Source organism: Panulirus ornatus, chromosome 51, assembly GCF_036320965.1.
Source record: "Panulirus ornatus isolate Po-2019 chromosome 51, ASM3632096v1, whole genome shotgun sequence".
NCBI classification, from domain to species: domain Eukaryota; kingdom Metazoa; phylum Arthropoda; class Malacostraca; order Decapoda; family Palinuridae; genus Panulirus; species Panulirus ornatus.
Genome location: NC_092274.1, coordinates 4,543,142 through 4,562,109, shown reverse-complemented (window position 1 = coordinate 4,562,109; position 18,968 = coordinate 4,543,142). Strand labels below are relative to the sequence as shown.

Below are 18,968 nucleotides of genomic sequence, written 5' to 3'. Positions count from 1 at the left end.
TCCATTCAAATCACCCATCACTATAACCCAGTCTCGTGCATCAAAGCTGCTAACACATTCACTCAGCTGCTCCCAGAACACTTGCCTCTCATGATCTTCCTTCTCATGCCCAGGTGCATGGGTCCCAATAATCACCCATCTCTCTCCATCCACTTTCAGTTTTACCCATATCAATCAAGAGTTTACTTTTTTACACTCTATCATATACTCCCACAACTGTTTCAGGAGTAGTGCTACTCCTTCCTTTGCTCTTGTCCTCTCACCAACCCCTGACATTACTCCCAAAACATTCTCAAACCACTCTTCTCCTTTACCCTTGAGCTTCGTTTCACTCAGAGCCAAAACATCCAGGTTCCTTTCCTCAAACATACTACCTATCTCCTTTTTTTCTCACCTTGGTTACATTCACACACATTTAGACACCCCAGTCCGAGCCTTCAAAGAGGATGAACACTCTGTGCGTGACTCCTTCATCCATTTCCCCTTTTAAGAAGTTAAAATACAAGGAGGGAAGGGTTTCTAGTCCCTCGCTCCCATCTCCTTTAGTTGCCTTCTACGGCATGCGGGGAATGTGTGGGAAGTATTCTTTCTGCTAGGTGATATTCCCTCAAAGTCCCAGTCCTCTGTTCTTAACGCTACCTCGCTATCGCGGGAAATGGCGAATAGTATGAAAAAAAAAAAAAATATATATATATATATATATATATATATATATATATATATATATATAGCGCAAGGAAACAAACGAAAGAAATGGCCCAACCCACCCCCATACACATGTATATACATACATCCACACACGCAAATATACATACCTACACAGCTTTCCATGGTTTACCCCAGATGCTTCACATGCCCTGATTCAATCCACTGACAGCACGTCAACCCCGGTATACCACATCGATCCAATTCACTCTATTCCTTGCCCTCCTTTCACCCTCCTGCATGTTCAGGCCCTGATCACACAAAATCTTTTTCACTCCATCTTTCCACCTCCAATTTGGTCTCCCACTTCTCCTCGTTCCCTCAACCTCCGACACATTTATCCTCTTGGTCAATCTTTCCTCACTCATTCTCTCCATGTGCCCAAACCATTTCAAAACACCCTCTTCTGCTCTCTCAACCACGCTTTTTTATTTCTACACATCTCTCTTACCCTTACGTTACTTACTCGATCAAACCACCTCACACCACACATTGTCCTCAAACATCTCATTTCCAGCACATCCATCCTCCTGCGCACAACTCTATCCATAGCCCACGCCTCGCAACCATACAACATTGTTGGAACCACTATTCCTTCAAACATACCCATTTTTGCTTTCCGAGATAATGTTCTCGACTTCCACACTTTCTTCAAGGCTCCCAGGATTTTCGCCCCCTCCCCCACCCTATGATCCACTTCCGCTTCCATGGTTCCATCCGCTGCCAGATCCACTCCCAGATATCTAAAACACTTTACTTCCTCCAGTTTTTCTCCATTCAAACTTACCTCCCAGTTGACTTGACCCTCAACCCTACTGTACCTAATTACCTTGCTCTTATTCACATTTACTCTTAACTTTCTTCTTTCACACACTTTACCAAACTCAGTCACCAGCTTCCGCAGTTTCTCACATGAATCAGCCACCAGTGAAGGCATGTACAGAGCATCAGATTGGGGAAGAGCAGTGTGGTTTCAGAAGTGGTAGAGGATGTGTGGATCAGGTGTTTGCTTTGAAGAATGTATGTGAGAAATACTTAGAAAAGCAAATGGATTTGTATGTAGCATTTATGGATCTGGAGAAGGCATATGATAGAGTTGATAGAGATGCTCTGTGAAAGGTATTAAGAATATATGGTGTGGGAGGAAAGTTGTTAGAAGCAGTGAAAAGTTTTTATCGAGGATGTAAGGCATGTGTACGTGTAGGAAGAGAGGAAAGTGATTGGTTCTCAGTGAATGTAGGTTTGCGGCAGGGGTGTGTGATGTCTCCATGGTTGTTTAATTTGTTTATGGATGGGGTTGTTAGGGAGGTGAATGCAAGAGTTTTGGAAAGAGGGGCAAGTATGAAGTCTGTTGGGGATGAGAGAGCTTGGGAAGTGAGTCAGTTGTTGTTCGCTGATGATACAGCGCTGGTGGCTGATTCATGTGAGAAACTGCAGAAGCTGGTTACTGAGTTTGGTAAAGTGTGTGGAAGAAGAAAGTTAAGAGTAAATGTGAATAAGAGCAAGGTTATTAGGTACAGTAGGGTTGAGGGTCAAGTCAATTGGGAGGTGAGTTTGAATGGAGAAAAACTGGAGGAAGTGAAGTGTTTTAGATATCTGGGAGTGGATCTGGCAGCGGATGGAACCATGGAAGCGGAAGTGGATCATAGGGTGGGGGAGGGGGCGAAAATTCTGGGGGGCCTTGAAGAATGTGTGGAAGTTGAGAACATTATCTCGGAAAGCAAAAATGGGTATGTTTGAAGGAATAGTGGTTCCAACAATGTTGTATGGTTGCGAGGCGTGGGCTATGGATAGAGTTGTGCGCAGGAGGATGGATGTGCTGGAAATGAGATGTTTGAGGACAATGTGTGGTGTGAGGTGGTTTGATCGAGTGAGTAACGTAAGGGTAAGAGAGATGTGTGGAAATAAAAAGAGCGTGGTTGAGAGAGCAGAAGAGGGTGTTTTGAAGTGGTTTGGGCACATGGAGAGAATGAGTGAGGAAAGATTGACCAAGAGGATATATGTGTCGGAGGTGGAGGGAACGAGGAGAAGAGGGAGACCAAATTGGAGGTGGAAAGATGGAGTGAAAAAGATTTTGTGTGATCGGGGCCTGAACATGCAGGAGGGTGAAAGGAGGGCAAGGAATAGAGTGAATTGGAGCGATGTGGTATACCGGGGTTGACGTGCTGTCAGTGGATTGAATCAAGGCATGTGAAGCGTCTGGGGTAAACCATGGAAAGCTGTGTAGGTATGTATATTTGCGTTTGTGGACGTATGTATATACATGTGTATGGGGGGGGGGTTGGGCCATTTCTTTCGTCTGTTTCCTTGCGCTACCTCGCAAACGCGGGAGACAGCGACAAAGTATAAAAAAAAAATATATATATATATATATATATATATATATATATATATATATATATATATATATATATATATATATATATATATGGATGGTATTGCAGTGTAATTTATTAAAAAAGGGGGTGACTGTATTGTTGACTCGTTGGTAAAGTTATTTAATGTATGTATGACTCATTGTGAGGTGCCTGAGGATTGGCGGAATGCGTGCATAGTGCCATTGTACAAAGGCAAAGGGGATAAGAGTGAGTGCTCAAATTACAGAGGTATAAGTTTGTTGGATTACGTGTTAATTGACAGGCGTGCGAAAGAGAGACTTTTGGATGTTAATGTGCTGAGAGGTGCAACTGGAGGTATGTCTGATCATTATCTTGTGGAGGCTAAGGTGAAGATTTGTATGGGTTTTCAGAAAAGAAGAGTGAATGTTGGGGTGAAGAGGGTGGTGAGAGTAAGTGAGCTTGGGAAGGAGACCTGTGTGAGGAAGTACCAGGAGAGACTGAGTACAGAATGGAAAAAGGTGAGAACAATGGAAGTAAGGGGAGTGGGGGAGGAATGGGATGTATTTAGGGAATCAGTGATGGATTGCGCAAAAGATGCTTGTGGCATGAGAAGAGTGGGAGGTGGGTTGATTAGAAAGGGTAGTGAGTGGTGGGATGAAGAAGTGAGAGTATTAGTGAAAGAGAAGAGAGAGGCATTTGGACGATTTTTGCAGGGAAAAAATGCAATTGAGTGGGAGATGTATAAAAGAAAGAGACAGGAGGTCAAGAGAAAGGTGCAAGAGGTGAAAAAAAGGGCAAATGAGAGTTGGGGTGAGAGAGTATCATTAAATTTTAGGGAGAATAAAAAGATATTCTGGAAGGAGGTAAATAAAGTGCGTAAGACAAGGGAGCAAATGGGAACTTCAGTGAAGGGCGCAAATGGGGAGGTGATAACAAGTAGTGGTGATGTGAGAAGGAGATGGAGTGAGTATTTTGAAGGTTTGTTGAATGTGTTTGATGATAGAGTGGCAGATATAGGGTGTTTTGGTCGAGGTGGTGTGCAAAGTGAGAGGGTTAGGGAAAATGATTTGGTAAACAGAGAAGAGGTAGTGAAAGCTTTGCGGAAGATGAAAGCCGGCAAGGCAGCAGGTTTGGATGGTATTGCACTGGAATTTATTAAAAAAGGGGGTGACTGTATTGTTGACTGGTTGGTAAGGTTATTTAATGTATGTATGACTCATGGTGAGGTGCCTGAGGATTGGCGGAATGCGTGCATAGTGCCATTGTACAAAGGCAAAGGGGATAAGAGTGAGTGCTCAAATTACAGAGGTATAAGTTTGTTGAGTATTCCTGGTGAATTATATGGGAGGGTATTGATTGAGAGGGTGAAGGCATGTACAGAGCATCAGATTGGGGAAGAGCAGTGTGGTTTCAGAAGTGGTAGAGGATGTGTGGATCAGGTGTTTGCTTTGAAGAATGTATGGGAGAAATACTTAGAAAAGCAAATGGATTTGTATGTAGCATTTATGGATCTGGAGAAGGCATATGATAGAGTTGATAGAGATGCTCTGTGGAAGGTATTAAGAATATATGGTGTGGGAGGAAAGTTGTTAGAAGCAGTGAAAAGTTTTTATCGAGGATGTAAGGCATGTGTACGTGTAGGAAGAGAGGAAAGTGATTGGTTCTCAGTGAATGTAGGTTTGCGGCAGGGGTGTGTGATGTCTCCATGGTTGTTTAATTTGTTTATGGATGGGGTTGTTAGGGAGGTAAATGCAAGAGTTTTGGAAAGAGGGGCAAGTATGAAGTCTGTTGGAGATGAGAGAGCTTGGGAAGTGAGTCAGTTGTTGTTCGCTGATGATACAGCGCTGGTGGCTGATTCATGTGAGAAACTGCAGAAGCTGGTTACTGAGTTTGGTAAAGTGTGTGGAAGAAGAAAGTTAAGAGTAAATGTGAATAAGAGCAAGGTTATTAGGTACAGTAGGGTTGAGGGTCAAGTCAATTGGGAGGTGAGTTTGAATGGAGAAAAACTGGAGGAAGTGAAGTGTTTTAGATATCTGGGAGTGGATCTGGCAGCGGATGGAACCATGGAAGCGGAAGTGGATCATAGGGTGGGGGAGGGGGCGAAAATTCTGGGGGCCTTGAAGAATGTGTGGAAATCGAGAACATTATCTCGGAAAGCAAAAATGGGTATGTTTGAAGGAATAGTGGTTCCAACAATGTTGTACGGTTGCGAGGCGTGGGCTATGGATAGAGTTGTGCGCAGGAGGATGGATGTGCTGGAAATGAGATGTTTGAGGACAATGTGTGGTGTGAGGTGGTTTGATCGAGTGAGTAACGTAAGGGTAAGAGAGATGTGTGGAAATAAAAAGAGCGTGGTTGAGAGAGCAGAAGAGGGTGTTTTGAAGTGGTTTGGGCACATGGAGAGAATGAGTGAGGAAAGATTGACCAAGAGGATATATGTGTCGGAGGTGGAGGGAACGAGGAGATGAGGGAGACCAAGTTGGAGGTGGAAAGATGGAGTGAAAAAGATTTTGTGTGATCGGGGCCTGAACATGCAGGAGGGTGAAAGGAGGGCAAGGAATAGAGTGAATTGGAGCGATGTGGTATACCGGGGTTGACGTGCTGTCAGTGGATTGAATCAAGGCATGTGAAGCGTCTGGGGTAAACCATGGAAAGCTGTGTAGGTATGTATATTTGCGTGTGTGGACGTATGTATATACATGTGTATTGGGGGGGGTTGGGCCATTTCTTTCGTCTGTTTCCTTGCGCTACCTCGCAAACGCGGGAGACAGCGACAAAGTATAATAAAATAAATAAAGTTTGTTGAGTATTCCTGGTAAATTATATGGGAGGGTATTGATTGAGAGGGTGAAGGTATGTACAGAGCATCAGATTGGGGAAGAGCAGTGTGGTTTCAGAAGTGGTAGAGGATGTGTGGATCAGGTGTTTGCTTTGAAGAATGTATGTGAGAAATACTTAGAAAAGTAAATGGATTTGTATGTAGTATTTATGGATCTGGAGAAGGCATATGATAGAGATGATAGAGATGCTCTGTGGAAGGTATTAAGAATATATGGTGTGGGGGGCAAATTGTTAGAAGCAGTGAAAAGTTTTTATCGAGGATGTAAGGCTTGTGTATGCGTAGGAAGAGAGGAAAGTGATTGGTTCTCAGTGAATGTAGGTTTGCGGCAGGGGTGTGTGATGTCTCCATGGTTGTTTAATTTGTTTATGGATGGGGTTGTTAGGGAGGTGAATGCAAGAGTTTTGGAAAGAGGGGCAAGTATGAAGTCTGTTGGGGATGAGAGAGCTTGGGAAGTGAGTCAGTTGTTGTTCGCTGATGATACAGCGCTGGTGGCTGATTCATGTGAGAAACTGCAGAAGCTGGTGACTGAGTTTGGTAAAGTGTGTGAAAGAAGAAAGTTAAGAGTAAATGTGAATAAGAGCAAGGTTATTAGGTACAGTAGGGTTGAGGGTCAAGTCAATTGGGAGGTGAGTTTGAATGGAGAAAAACTGGAGGAAGTGAAGTGTTTTAGATATCTGGGAGTGGATCTGGCAGCGGATGGAACCATGGAAGCGGAAGTGGATCATAGGGTGGGGGAGGGGGCGAAAATTCTGGGAGCCTTGAAGAATGTGTGGAAGTCAAGAACATTATCTCGGAGAGCAAAAATGGGTATGTTTGAAGGAATAGTGGTTCCAACGATGTTGTATGGTTGCGAGGCGTGGACTATGGATAGAGTTGTGCGCAGGAGGATGGATGTGCTGGAAATGAGATGTTTGAGGACAATGTGTGGTGTGAGGTGGTTTGATCGAGTAAGTAACGTAAGGGTAAGAGAGATGTGTGGAAATAAAAAGAGCGTGGTTGAGAGAGCAGAAGAGGATGTTTTGAAATGGTTTGGTCACATGGAGAGAATGAGTGAGGAAAGATTGACCAAGAGGATATATGTGTCGGAGGTGGAGGGAACGAGGAGAAGAGGGAGACCAAATTGGAGGTGGAAAGATGGAGTGAAAAAGATTTTGTGTGATCGGGGCCTGAACATGCAGGAGGGTGAAAGGAGGGCAAGGAATAGAGTGAATTGGAGCGATGTGGTATACCGGGGTTGACGTGCTGTCAGTGGATTGAATCGGGGCATGTGAAGCGTCTGGGGTAAACCATGGAAAGCTGTGTAGGTATGTATATTTGCGTGTGTGGACGTATGTATATACATGTGTATGGGGGTGGGTTGGGCCATTTCTTTCGTCTGTTTCCTTGCGCTACCTCGCAAACGCGGGAGACAGCGACAAAGCAAAAAAAAAAAGAAAAAAAAAAAAAAAAAATATATATATATATATATATATATATATATATATATATATATATATATATATATATATATATATTTATTCCCTGGGGATAGGGGAGAAAGAATACTTCCCACGTATTCCCTGCGTGTCGTAGAAGGCGACTAAAAGGGAAGGGAGCGGGGGGCTGGAAATTCTCCCCTCTCGTTTTTTTTTTTTTCCAAAAGAAGGAACAGAGAAGAGGTCCAGGTGAGGATATTCCCTCAAAGGCCCAGTCCTCTGTTCTTAACGCTACCTCGCTATCGCGGGAAATAGCGAATAGTATAAAAAAAAAAAAAAAATATATATATATATATATATATATATATATATATATATATATATATATATATATACATATATATATATATATATATATATATATATATATATATATATATATATATATATAAAGACATTACAATATACAGAGAGAGGAAGTAGACCACAGAGGAGTTGGGTAGATGAAGAGAATTGATGAGGATTTGGTATATTTTAGGCGAAGATGCTAGAATGATGAGGTGACTGAATGTAATAGAAGCATTTTGTGCTTGGAGGTGGTGTAAATGGAGCCCCATGTGATGAATTGACTTGGTATGGAAGGTGGAAATCCATATTTCACATATGATAAGGCTGTGGTTTCTTCTTGACATTCGTTTCATGTAGAATGTAGAAAAGAGATGATCATTGGAATGCTTTTCTATTGACAGGCATCACAGATAAGAACCATCATGAATTCTGTCGTCTATGACGAGCTGCTTTGCATCAAACAAAAAGGAGCAAGTATGCAAGATGAAGTGGTCCTTATCCACTGGAATGAGGAAATATGAGAGTAGGTAGGTTGATCATTTTCAAGTTAGCCTTCCCAAATTGTTGGAACCTTTTCTTAATGAGAAACGTTCTCCTTCCATTGACTATGTCCCAAATGTAATGTAGTGTTTTTCATAAATCCTTTCATCCTGAAGAACTGAAGGAAAACCACTGGTGGTGATCTGAACTGAAGCTTCGAGTAAAAAATAGAAATGACATGCATATGTTGTACATTCTTTGAGGAAGGAATAATGCTGATGCTAAAATTCTCATTACAGAACTATCTGTTATCACTGTCAATGGTTCAGTGAACCATTAATGCCAGGTGGCATTATTTGAACTATGAAGTTCTTTAAAGTAAAAAGCCGTGTTGATATCCTTAAGCAGGGCAGTATATACAACCCTCTGACCTGATCCTTTACTGGTTCGGCCAAAGGCTAGACCATCATATGGAAGGATCATGGTCAGCTCGAAGTGTCATACTCAAGGTCATACTACCGTGATTTAGTCACCTTGTCATACTAAAGAGAAGTGTAGTCTTGCTCTTGAAGCTAGGGATAGGGACTCGCTCCTTACGTCATCCTAGAGATGCTTGTTAATTGGCTAGAGTACTTGAAATCACCAATCAACTTAGTTTTTAGAATTAAAACAAACACAAATGCATCGTATTAATTCAATTTATATCATCAGTTTTTTGTGTACAGAAGCTACCAAAACAGAGGGAAGTAATAAATTCTTAATGAAAAGAAAGTGAATGAGGATCATTGGAGAAAAACAAATAATTTTCACCTGTGCATGTATTGGGTGACTCTCCATGGCTGTGCTTCCAATAGCCGAGCTGTTGTTCTCACAAGCCATGACGTTGCTTAACTCATGATCCGGTCTCCCTGTTGGCTGCTCCATGTTTGTGCTGAAGTCTTGCCACAAACTTGTTCGTTATTATAATGCCTGTCGATGAAACAAGAATCGAGAATTGATTTCTGTTTTACCGTCACACGCGCGCACGCACACACACACACACGCACACACTTCTGCTTCCATGGTTCCATCCTCTGCCAAATCCACTCCCAGATATCTAAAACACTTCACTTCCTCCAGTTTTTCTCCATTCAGACTTACCTCCCAATTGACTTGTTTCTCAACCCTACTGTACCTAATTACCTTGCTCTTACTCACATTTACTCTCAGCCTTCTTCTTTCACACACTTTACCAAACAGTCACCAGCTTCTGCAGTTTCTCACCCGAATTAGCCACCAGCGCTGTATCATCAGCGAACAACAACTGACTCACTTCCCAAGCCCTCTCATCCACAACAGACTGCATACTTGCCCCTCTCTCCAAAACTCCTGCATTCGCCTCCCTAACAATCCCATCCATAAACAAATTAAACAAACATGGAGACATCACACACCCCTGCCGCAAACCGACATTCACTGAGAACCAATCACTTTCCTTTCTTCCTACTCATACACATGCCTTACATCATCGAAAAAAACTTTTCACTGCTTCTAGCAACTTGCCTCCCACACCACATACTCTTACTACCTTCTACAGAGCATCTTTATCATATGCCTTCTCCAGATCCATAAATGCTACATACAAATCCATTTTTTTCTAAGTATTTCTCGCATATATTCTTCAAAGCAAACACCTGGTCCACACATCCTCTACCACTTCTAAAACTATACTGCTCTTCCCCAATCTGATGCTCTGTACATGCCTTCACCCTCTCAATCAGTACCCTCCCATATAATTTCCCATTTCATTTATCTATTATACTTAATCGCTGTCTCCCACGTTAGTGAGGTAGCACAAGGGAACTGACGAAAGAGTGGCCCAACCCACCTACATACACATGTACGTACATAAACGTCCACACATGCATGTATACATACTTAACATTTCACTGTATACGTACACAAATATGCACATGTACATATTCGTACTTTCATGCCTTCACCCATTCCGTCGGCACCCCGCCACACATTTAATAGAATATCCCCCTGCGAGGTAGCGCTAGGAAAAGACAACAAAGGCCACATTCGTTCACTCTTAAGTCTCTAGCTGTCATGTGTAATGCACTAAAACAACAGCTCCCTTTCCACACCCAGGCCTGACAAAACTTTCAATTGTTTACCCCAGACGCTTCACATGCCCTGGTTCAATCCATTGACAGCACATCAACCCCGGTATACTACATCGTTCCAATTCACTCTATTCCTTGCACGCCTTTCACCCTCCTCTATGTTCAGGCCCCGATCGCTCAAAATCCTTTTCACTCCATCCTTTCACCTCCAATTTGTTCTCCCACTTCTCCTCGTTCCCTCTATCTCTGACACATATACCCTCTTTGTTAATCTTTCCTCACTCATTCTCTCCATGTGACCAAACCATTTCAGTGCACCCTCTTCTGCTCTCTCAACCACACTCTTTTTATTACCACACATCTCTCTTACCCTTTCATTGCTTACTCGATCAAACCACCTCACACCACATATTGACGTCAAATATCTCATTTCCAACACATCCACCCTCCTCCACACAAACCTGTCTATAGGCCACGCCTCGCAACCATATACCATTGTTGGAACCACTATTCCTTCAAACATATCCATTTTCGTTCTCCGAGATAACGTTTCTCGCCTTCCACACATTTTTCAATGCTCCCAGAACCTTCGCCCCCTCCCCCACCCTGTGACTCACTTCCGCTTCAGTGGTTCCATCCGCTGCTAAGTCCACTCCCAGATATCTAAAACACTTCACTTCCTCCAGTTTTTCTCCATTCAGATTTATTTCCCAATTCACTTGTCTCTCAACCCTACTGAACCTAACAGCCTTGCTCTTATTCATATTTACGCTAAGCTTTCTTCTTTCACACACTTTACCAAACTCAGTCACCAACTTCTGCAGTTTCTCACCTGAATCAGCCACCAGCGCTTTATCATCAGCGAACAACTGACTCACTTCCGAAGCCCTTTCATCCAGTACAGACTGCATACTTGCCCCTCTCTCCAAAAGTCTTGCATTCACCTCCCTAACCACCCTATCCATAAACAAACTAAACAACCATGGAGACATCACGCACCCCTGCCGCAAACCGACATTCACTGGGAACCAATCACTTCCCTCTTCTTACTCTTACGCATGCCTTACATCTTTGGTAAAATCATTTCACTGCTTCTAGCAACTTACCACCCACACCATATACTCTTAACACCTTCCACAAAGCATCTCTATCATATGCCTTTTCCAGATCCATAAATGCTACATACAAATCCATCTGCTTTTAAGTATTTCTCACATACATTCTTCAAAGCAAACACCTGATCCTTGCATCCTCTACCACTTCTGAAACCACACTGCTCTTCCCCAGTCTGATGCTTCACCCTCTCAGTCATTACCCTCCCATATAATTTCCCAGGAATACTCAACAAACATATATCTCTGTAATTTGAACATTCACCTTTATCCCCTTTGCCTTTGTACAATGCCTCTATGCATGCATTCCTCTAATCCTCGGGCACTTCTCCATGAACCATACATACATTGAATATCCTTACCAACCAATCAACAACACACTCACCCCCTTTTTTTAATAAATTCCACTGCAATACCATCCAAACCCGCCGCCTCGCCGGCTTCATCTTCCTCAAAGCTTTCACTGCCTCTTCTCTGTTTTCCAAACCATTCTCGCTGACCCTTTCCCTTCGCACACCACCTCGACCAAAACACCCTATATCTGCCACTCTGTCATCAAACACATTCAGGAAACCTTGAAAATACTCACTCCATCTCCTCACTTCACCACTACTTGTTATTAACTCCTCTTTACCCCCCTTCACCGATGTTTCCATTTCTTGTCCTATGCACTTAATTTATGTCCTTCCAAAACATCTTTTTATTCTCCCTAAAATTTAATGATATTCTCTCACCTAAACTTTCATTTGCCCTATTCTACACCTCTTGCCTCTTTCGTTTGACCTCCTGCCGTTTTCTTTTATACATTTCCCAGCCATTTGCACTACTTTCCTCCTAAAAATCGTCTAAGCGCTTCTCTCTCTTCTCTCAGTAGCAATCTTAATTCATCCCACCACTCAGTACCTTTCTTAATCTGGTCACGTACCAGGGTTGTGTCGTGGAATTCAAGTCTGCAAGAATGAAGACAAGAATATACCAGACGTTCTGTTCGTCATGACAGTAAATTCATGCCAAGTATATTAGAAATCAGTTGTCGCTTTGACATTAGGCAGTCAAGCTTCATATTACTGGCAATTCGGATTGAAAATTACTTCGAATCATAAAGCTTTACGGTATATTTAGCCGTAAACAATTGAAGACAGGTCCACTTTCTGAAAGATCATCTCATCTATATTTATTCCTCAATCAAGGACGGGCTAGGGGGTAGGCTTTAAAGGGAGTAAGGACTTATGTGCCATGGATATAGTGTCCCCGCCCCACCCTCAAGGTTGTGACGAGAAGGAAAAACAAGTTTAGAGAAAAACTGGAATTGTTTACCTACACTGTAAATAGTTATCATTTGACTACTACAATTTTCTTTGTTCTTTTCGCTTTCGTTCCTTTATTATTGTTATTATCATTGAATTCCCAAGTGATTAGTTAGATTCCATAGTAGTAGTAGTAATAGTAGTAGTAGTAATATTATTGAATTTCCATGTAAAGAATAGTTATACCATTATTATTATTATCATTATTATTATTATTATTATCATTATTGAGTTCCCATACAAATATCACATATATACCACCATTATTATTATTATTGGCAAATTACCAGTTGTGGCAACATTCAAGGCAAGATTTTGATAATGGAGATTTTGGTGTACAGTGGTCGTATACTGGGAGCATGATTCCAAACTGTATACTTTATCTGCGATAAGAGATAAAGCGATAGTGGTGAGGCTTTTGATATATCCTTAACGACACAACGAGAGGCTATTCAGTATATATATATATATATATATATATATATATATATATATATATATATATATATATATATATATATATATATTTTTTTTTTTTTTTTTTTCATACTATTCGCTATTTCCCGCGATAGCGAGGTAGCGTTAAGAACAGAGGACTGGGCCTTTGAGGGAATATCCTCACCTGGACCTCTTCTCTGTTCCTTCTTTTGGAAAATTAAAAAAAAAAAAAAAAAAACGAGAGGGGAGGATTTCCAGCCCCCCGCTCCCTTCCCTTTTAGTCGCCTTCTACGACACGCAGGGAATACGTGGGAAGTATTCTTTCTCCCCTATCCCCAGGGAATATATATATATATATATATATATATATATATATATATATATATATATATATATATATATGCAGAAAGACCACAAGGAAATACGAGAATGCTGAGTGCTTTCGTGTATAACCACATCTTCACAGGACTAGTTAGAGAGAAAATACATACAGTTAATCTATACAGAACCGGAGGGAACATGGAATGGGGTCAAGTGAGCGTTTAAATAATGAGAGACGAGGTTGGCACAAGAATCTGTCTGACCCACATTGGTAAACAATTACAAAATCATTACAGTGTGATATAATACTACAGATCACCCTCCTCACCTTATACTGTATATTTGAATACATCAGATTTACTTAGATTTCTGGCGTAAATATATAAAGTTGTCTACTTGATGTGCGACTAGGTCTCCACATTACGTAATTCTTCAAACTGATACCACTAAATTAACGTGAATTAAGGTATGGTATTCGTAGAATTCATGTAATTTAGGTATGGACCTTAAATCAATGTAGCTTTAGGTATGAGACCTCAAAGCTATGTAGATTTAAAGTTGTACACCAAAAAGATAGTGATTTGGTGTAGAGATGAAGGCCGGAATCGTAGCAAAACACATCAAAAACAACTCGGGAAGTGCATAATATCAACGTATAGACTAAGATCGCAATGAAATTTACGTGTAAAATTGCTCAGTATGACGTGAAATTACTTCTAAATCAAAAATCATCGTAGAAGAGGAGCCTAAGGAGAGTTGAATGATTGCTATCTAAACATTTTCTCCTTGCGTTATAAGCTGTGTATAAGAAAGTAAAACAAAAATATGACTGATTCGGAAAAAGTATAATAATCGCAGTAGGAAAAATAATAACTTAAACTTAATTTGCCTGGATGGCTTACTTACGTTCTCTGCGAACGCTCGGCCGACACTGAGTCACTCATTGAATGTACCAGGTAACCAGTCCCTTCCGAAGGTTCATATTATAGCGTGCAGTTCCACATGATTTGGGACATCCTCCCACATTCCATGGTTAGAGTAAATCATCAAAACAGAGTAATTTAGATATTGATGTTGATTCCATATGATGTATAAGTCTTCGTCAGGACAGTGGGAAATGAAGTTTTGACGTAATGAATATTTGTGTATTGTGACACGGAGTATATGAGATGATACAGTGTATTTCCATATATACGTACTTGTGTGTTTTCCGCTCAGAGATGGACATTTATTTTGACAAATCCCAGTTAAAAACAAACAAACAAACATTTTTGGATTATTTCTATGGCACGATTTGTTAGATTCTCACGCGCAAGTGTGTGTGGGGAGTGTTGTTCATATGATTATTTTGCCTGTTTACACTTACAGTCACGTTTCATGTAAATCAACTGCTTTATCCCGAAAGGTAAGCGAAAGATGCACATGACTTCACTGGCAACACCTTTTGTTAAACAGGAAATGCTGGCGGAAAGAACTGGTCTTGTCTCGTTCTCCCTATTTCAATCTCACTAGTGTGAGACTTTATTATTCATACTCAAAGCGTAAGACACTATTTTTCATCTTAATAGCGTGAGATTCTCTCTCTCTCTCTCTCTCTCTCTCTCTCTCTCTCTCTCTCTCTCTCTCTCTCTCTCTCTCTCTCTCTCTCTCTCTCTCTCTCTCTCTCTCTTAGCTACGTCTCTTCTTTGTATATCAATTGACTTATATTGCTTTCTTGTATCTCCCGTGATGATGTGATTATTACACGAAAGTGCACAGGTCAAGTCGGCCTGTGCGTGCACTATTCACGTGCAGCGCAGTGTCCCCAGCGTACGTCCTTTGTACAGCTCCCTGTTTGCGTACACACACACACTGCTAAGATTCTCCTTAGGCCCATACTAGTGCACAACACAATCTTAAGTGGTGCACTGCACGACCCTAAAGTGGTGCACGACACGATTGTAAATGGTGCCCTGTTGGAATTGAAGTTATCAGTGTGTTGTTGACATGTTATTGACCCTTTACCCTTACAAGGGGAGGGGCCTTGTACACTTTATAAAGACATCCTGTGTAGCAGAGCGAGTTATGGTTCTCGGGGATTCCTGGGAAATGTTAACGTTATCTCCCCCTCCCCCCCTATGTTCTGCGTAATGTTGGCAATTGTTTCCGTTTCCTTGGTGAATTACTCGACTTATTCGTTTTGTCACTTGTCCACACTTGATACATTTCCGTTGACACATTAATTGTCTATCAGTATTCTTACAATCTGTTTTATTTACTGCTAACTAATTAGTTTTACATGAATATCCTTATCAGTAATCTCTTGATGCGTGAGTGAGGCATAGTGGTTCCTAACCCTGGCAACGAGACCTCACTGGGGTCATCCTAATGTCCACACACAGCACATACCACAAGTTTCATACCTCCCAGGCTGCTCCATATATATATCATAGGGTGGGGGAGGGGGCGAAAGTTCTGGAAGCCTTGAAGAATGTGTGGAAGGCGAGAACATAATCTCGGAAAGCAAAAATGGGTATGTTTGAAGGAATAGTGGTTCCAACAATGTTGTATGGTTGCGAGGCGTGGGCTATGGATAGAGTTGTGCGCAGGAGGGTGGATGTGCTGGAAATGAGATGTTTGAGGACAATATGTGGTGTGAGATCGAGTAAGTAATAATAGGGTAAGAGAGATGTGTGGTAATAAAAGAGTGTGGTTGAGAGAGCAGAAGAGGGTGCTTTGAAATGGTTTGCTCACATGGAGAGAATGAGTGAGGAAAGATCGACAAAGAGGATATATGTGTCAGAGGTGGAGGGAACGAGGAGAAGTGGGAGACCAAATTGGAGGTGGAAAGATGGAGTGAAAAAGATTTTGTGTGATCGGAGCCTGAACATGCAGGAGGGTGAAAGGCGTGCAAGGAATAGAGTGAATTGGAACGATGTGGTATACCGGGGTCGACGTGCTGTCAATGGATTGAACCAGGGCATGTGAAGCGTCTGGGGTAAACCATGGAAAGTTTTGTGGGGCCTGGATGTGGAAAGGGAGCTGTGGTTTCGGTGCATTATTACATGACAGCTAAGGACTGAGTGTGAACGAATGGGGCCTTTGTTGTCTTTTCCTAGCGCTACCTCGCACACATGAGGGGGGAGGGGGTTGTTATTCCATGCGTAGCGAGGTGGCGATGGGAATAAATAAACGCATACAGTATGAATTATGTACATGTGTATATATGTATATGTCTCTGTGTGTATATATATATGTGTACGTTGAGATGTATAGGTATGTATATTTGCGTGTGTGGACTTGTATATATATACATGTGTATGTGGGTGGGTTGGGCCATTCTTTCGTCTGTTTCCTTGCGCTACCTCGCTATCGCGGGAGACAGCGACAAAGCAAATTATATATATATATATATATATATATATATATATATATATATATATATATATATATATATATATATATTTCCCTGGGGATAGGGGAGAAAGAATACTTCCCGCGTATTCCCTGCGTGTCGTAGAAGGCGACTAAAAGGGAAGGGAGCTGGTGGCTGGAAAACCTCCCCTCTCAGTTTTTTTTTAATTTTCCAAAAGAAGGAACAGAGAAGGGGGCCAGGTGAGGATGTTCCCTCAAAGGTCCAGTCCTCTGTTCATAACGCTACCTTGCTAACGCGGGAAATGGCGAATAGTATGAAGAAAAAAAAAAAAAAAAAATATATATATATATATATATATATATATATATATATATATATATATATATATATATATATATATATATATATATATGTATATATATATATATATATATATATATATATATATATATATATATATATATATATATATATATATATATAATCCCTAGTGCAATAATGGTTTATTATATGCTTCATGAAAAAATATCATAGAATATGGCAGAGAGCAAGCCTCGTATCATGACCTTCAGAGCGCCTAACATCACAGCCCTGTGCACCATCCGCTTCCTCATTCCAAAGCAGATGGCCCCCCCCCCCTCCCTCTCTCTCTCTCTCTCTCTCTCTCTCTCTCTCTCTCTCTCTCTCTCTCTCTCTCTCTCTCTCTCTCTTACAACTGTTATTGTCTATATAGTTTCTCGTCGTCTCCCAAGGCCGTTTGTATTAAACCAACCGTAGACCGTTTTCTTTATATATGTATAAAACTGATCGATACTTGGGTTGAAATTCCAGGGGTCCTTTTATGTGAGTGGGGGTAATTATTCACATTGTTATACCAAAAAGAAATGGCTCCATGGGACCGTGCTGTTGGCTTCTGCCTTCGTGGCTGTCAAGTCTGCCATATGTCAAGAATATGTTTGGAATAACAACAGATTACAACTCTAAGATCTCATCTTGTATGAATGTATGTATTATACTCAGTAATGTTACATAAGGAAATTGATATCAAACTCCACGGCCTCTCCCGTCCCAGGGTTATATTTACAGTGAGGTGTGTTCATATGTTCTTAAAATTATATATATAAGAAAAATGTTTTCATAAGATTTTTCGAACTGGCGGTAATAACTTGACGTTAAAGCCTTGTCGACCGTGGTAGTTGATAGGCCCGACAACACAGATAACTCATCAACTAAGCTGTGTATTTACTATCGATGCTGATTAATATTATAAATTAAAGACAATGATAGTGACATCAAGTCTTACGATGGCGTGTTATTTCTCGTATAGTTTAACCTTGTAAAGACGAAAAATTAGGTATGTCTTTAAAAAAACGGTATGCCATAGGTTATGGGAGACTAAAATAAAAGTGATATTCGCTTCATATGAAATCATGCGTCTCTTTAATACATCACTGTGATATCTGTGAATTATTTTACCTGGAATAATAGTTGAACTTTCTGAGTGAGTTATGATCTGGGTGATATATTATCAATATATAATATATATACTATAATATATATACTATATATAACCCATTTCTATACATACGAAATATCCGAGGTTGTATAATGTACTAAGTTACACTTATATTTTCTCGTTGATTGGGATAGACAAAATATGATAATGTCGTTTTTAGATATAAAAGCAACGTATCATATCAATGGATGTAGTCATTGTCACTGACACCGCCACAACACAGGAGTGTTGAGCCAGTTATATAATTTCACGCTGTTCTAGAAAAATAATTACGTAGAGATGAGAACCAGGAAAATATGTAAGACGGATGAATATTCATAACGAAGATCACTTACCTGGAAGTGTCTGGATGGAACGTAAAATCCACTTCGCTATATCACCTAAATCTGTGTTTGTGATGGTCTGGCTTGAGCGTAAATCCGCTTTACAGTGTGACTTGGATCTGCGGCTGGCTGAACGCACTTCCTCAATGTGAGTTAGGCGGGCCAGGCCGGGGTTATGTGACCTGGGTCCATGGTTTCACGGAACTCTTCCTCAGTGACTCACATTTACCCGTTGTTACTGGCGTTTCAGCTATCGTTCTGACACGTCTCTGGATGACATTAGAGCTAAGTTGATCTAAAGGGCTGTTTGTGACTGCGTATATGGTGCACGGAAGCCAGAGGAGTGGACTGCGCAGTGG

The 18,968-nt window shown here is 41.1% G+C and overlaps 2 protein-coding genes across 9 annotated transcripts in view; one reads left to right on the top strand and one right to left on the bottom strand.

The window, feature by feature from the left end:
• The window catches only part of LOC139764861 (solute carrier family 2, facilitated glucose transporter member 3-like), a 252,485-nt gene extending 244,292 nt beyond the window's left edge, over window positions 1–8,193 (top strand). Inside the window, exon 14 of the mRNA XM_071691877.1 lies at window positions 8,051–8,193. The gene's annotated coding sequence lies outside the window, so the exon portion shown is untranslated. The remainder of the gene's footprint in view (window positions 1–8,050) is intronic.
• LOC139764864 (guanine deaminase-like) overlaps window positions 1–18,968 on the bottom strand; it is a 55,921-nt gene extending 36,953 nt beyond the window's left edge. For 2 of the 8 annotated variants that reach the window (XM_071691887.1, XM_071691889.1), the window contains exons 1-2: window positions 18,622–18,968; window positions 8,940–9,098 (exon numbers count right to left, since the gene is read on the bottom strand). In XM_071691887.1, the coding sequence (XP_071547988.1) occupies window positions 8,940–9,053 (114 nt within the window). In that variant the 5' untranslated portion in view covers window positions 9,054–9,098; window positions 18,622–18,968. Of the gene's footprint in view, window positions 1–8,939; window positions 9,099–14,321; window positions 14,354–18,621 lie in introns of those variants that run through there. The other 6 variants (XM_071691884.1, XM_071691891.1, XM_071691885.1 and 3 more) reach the window with 5 other exon arrangements.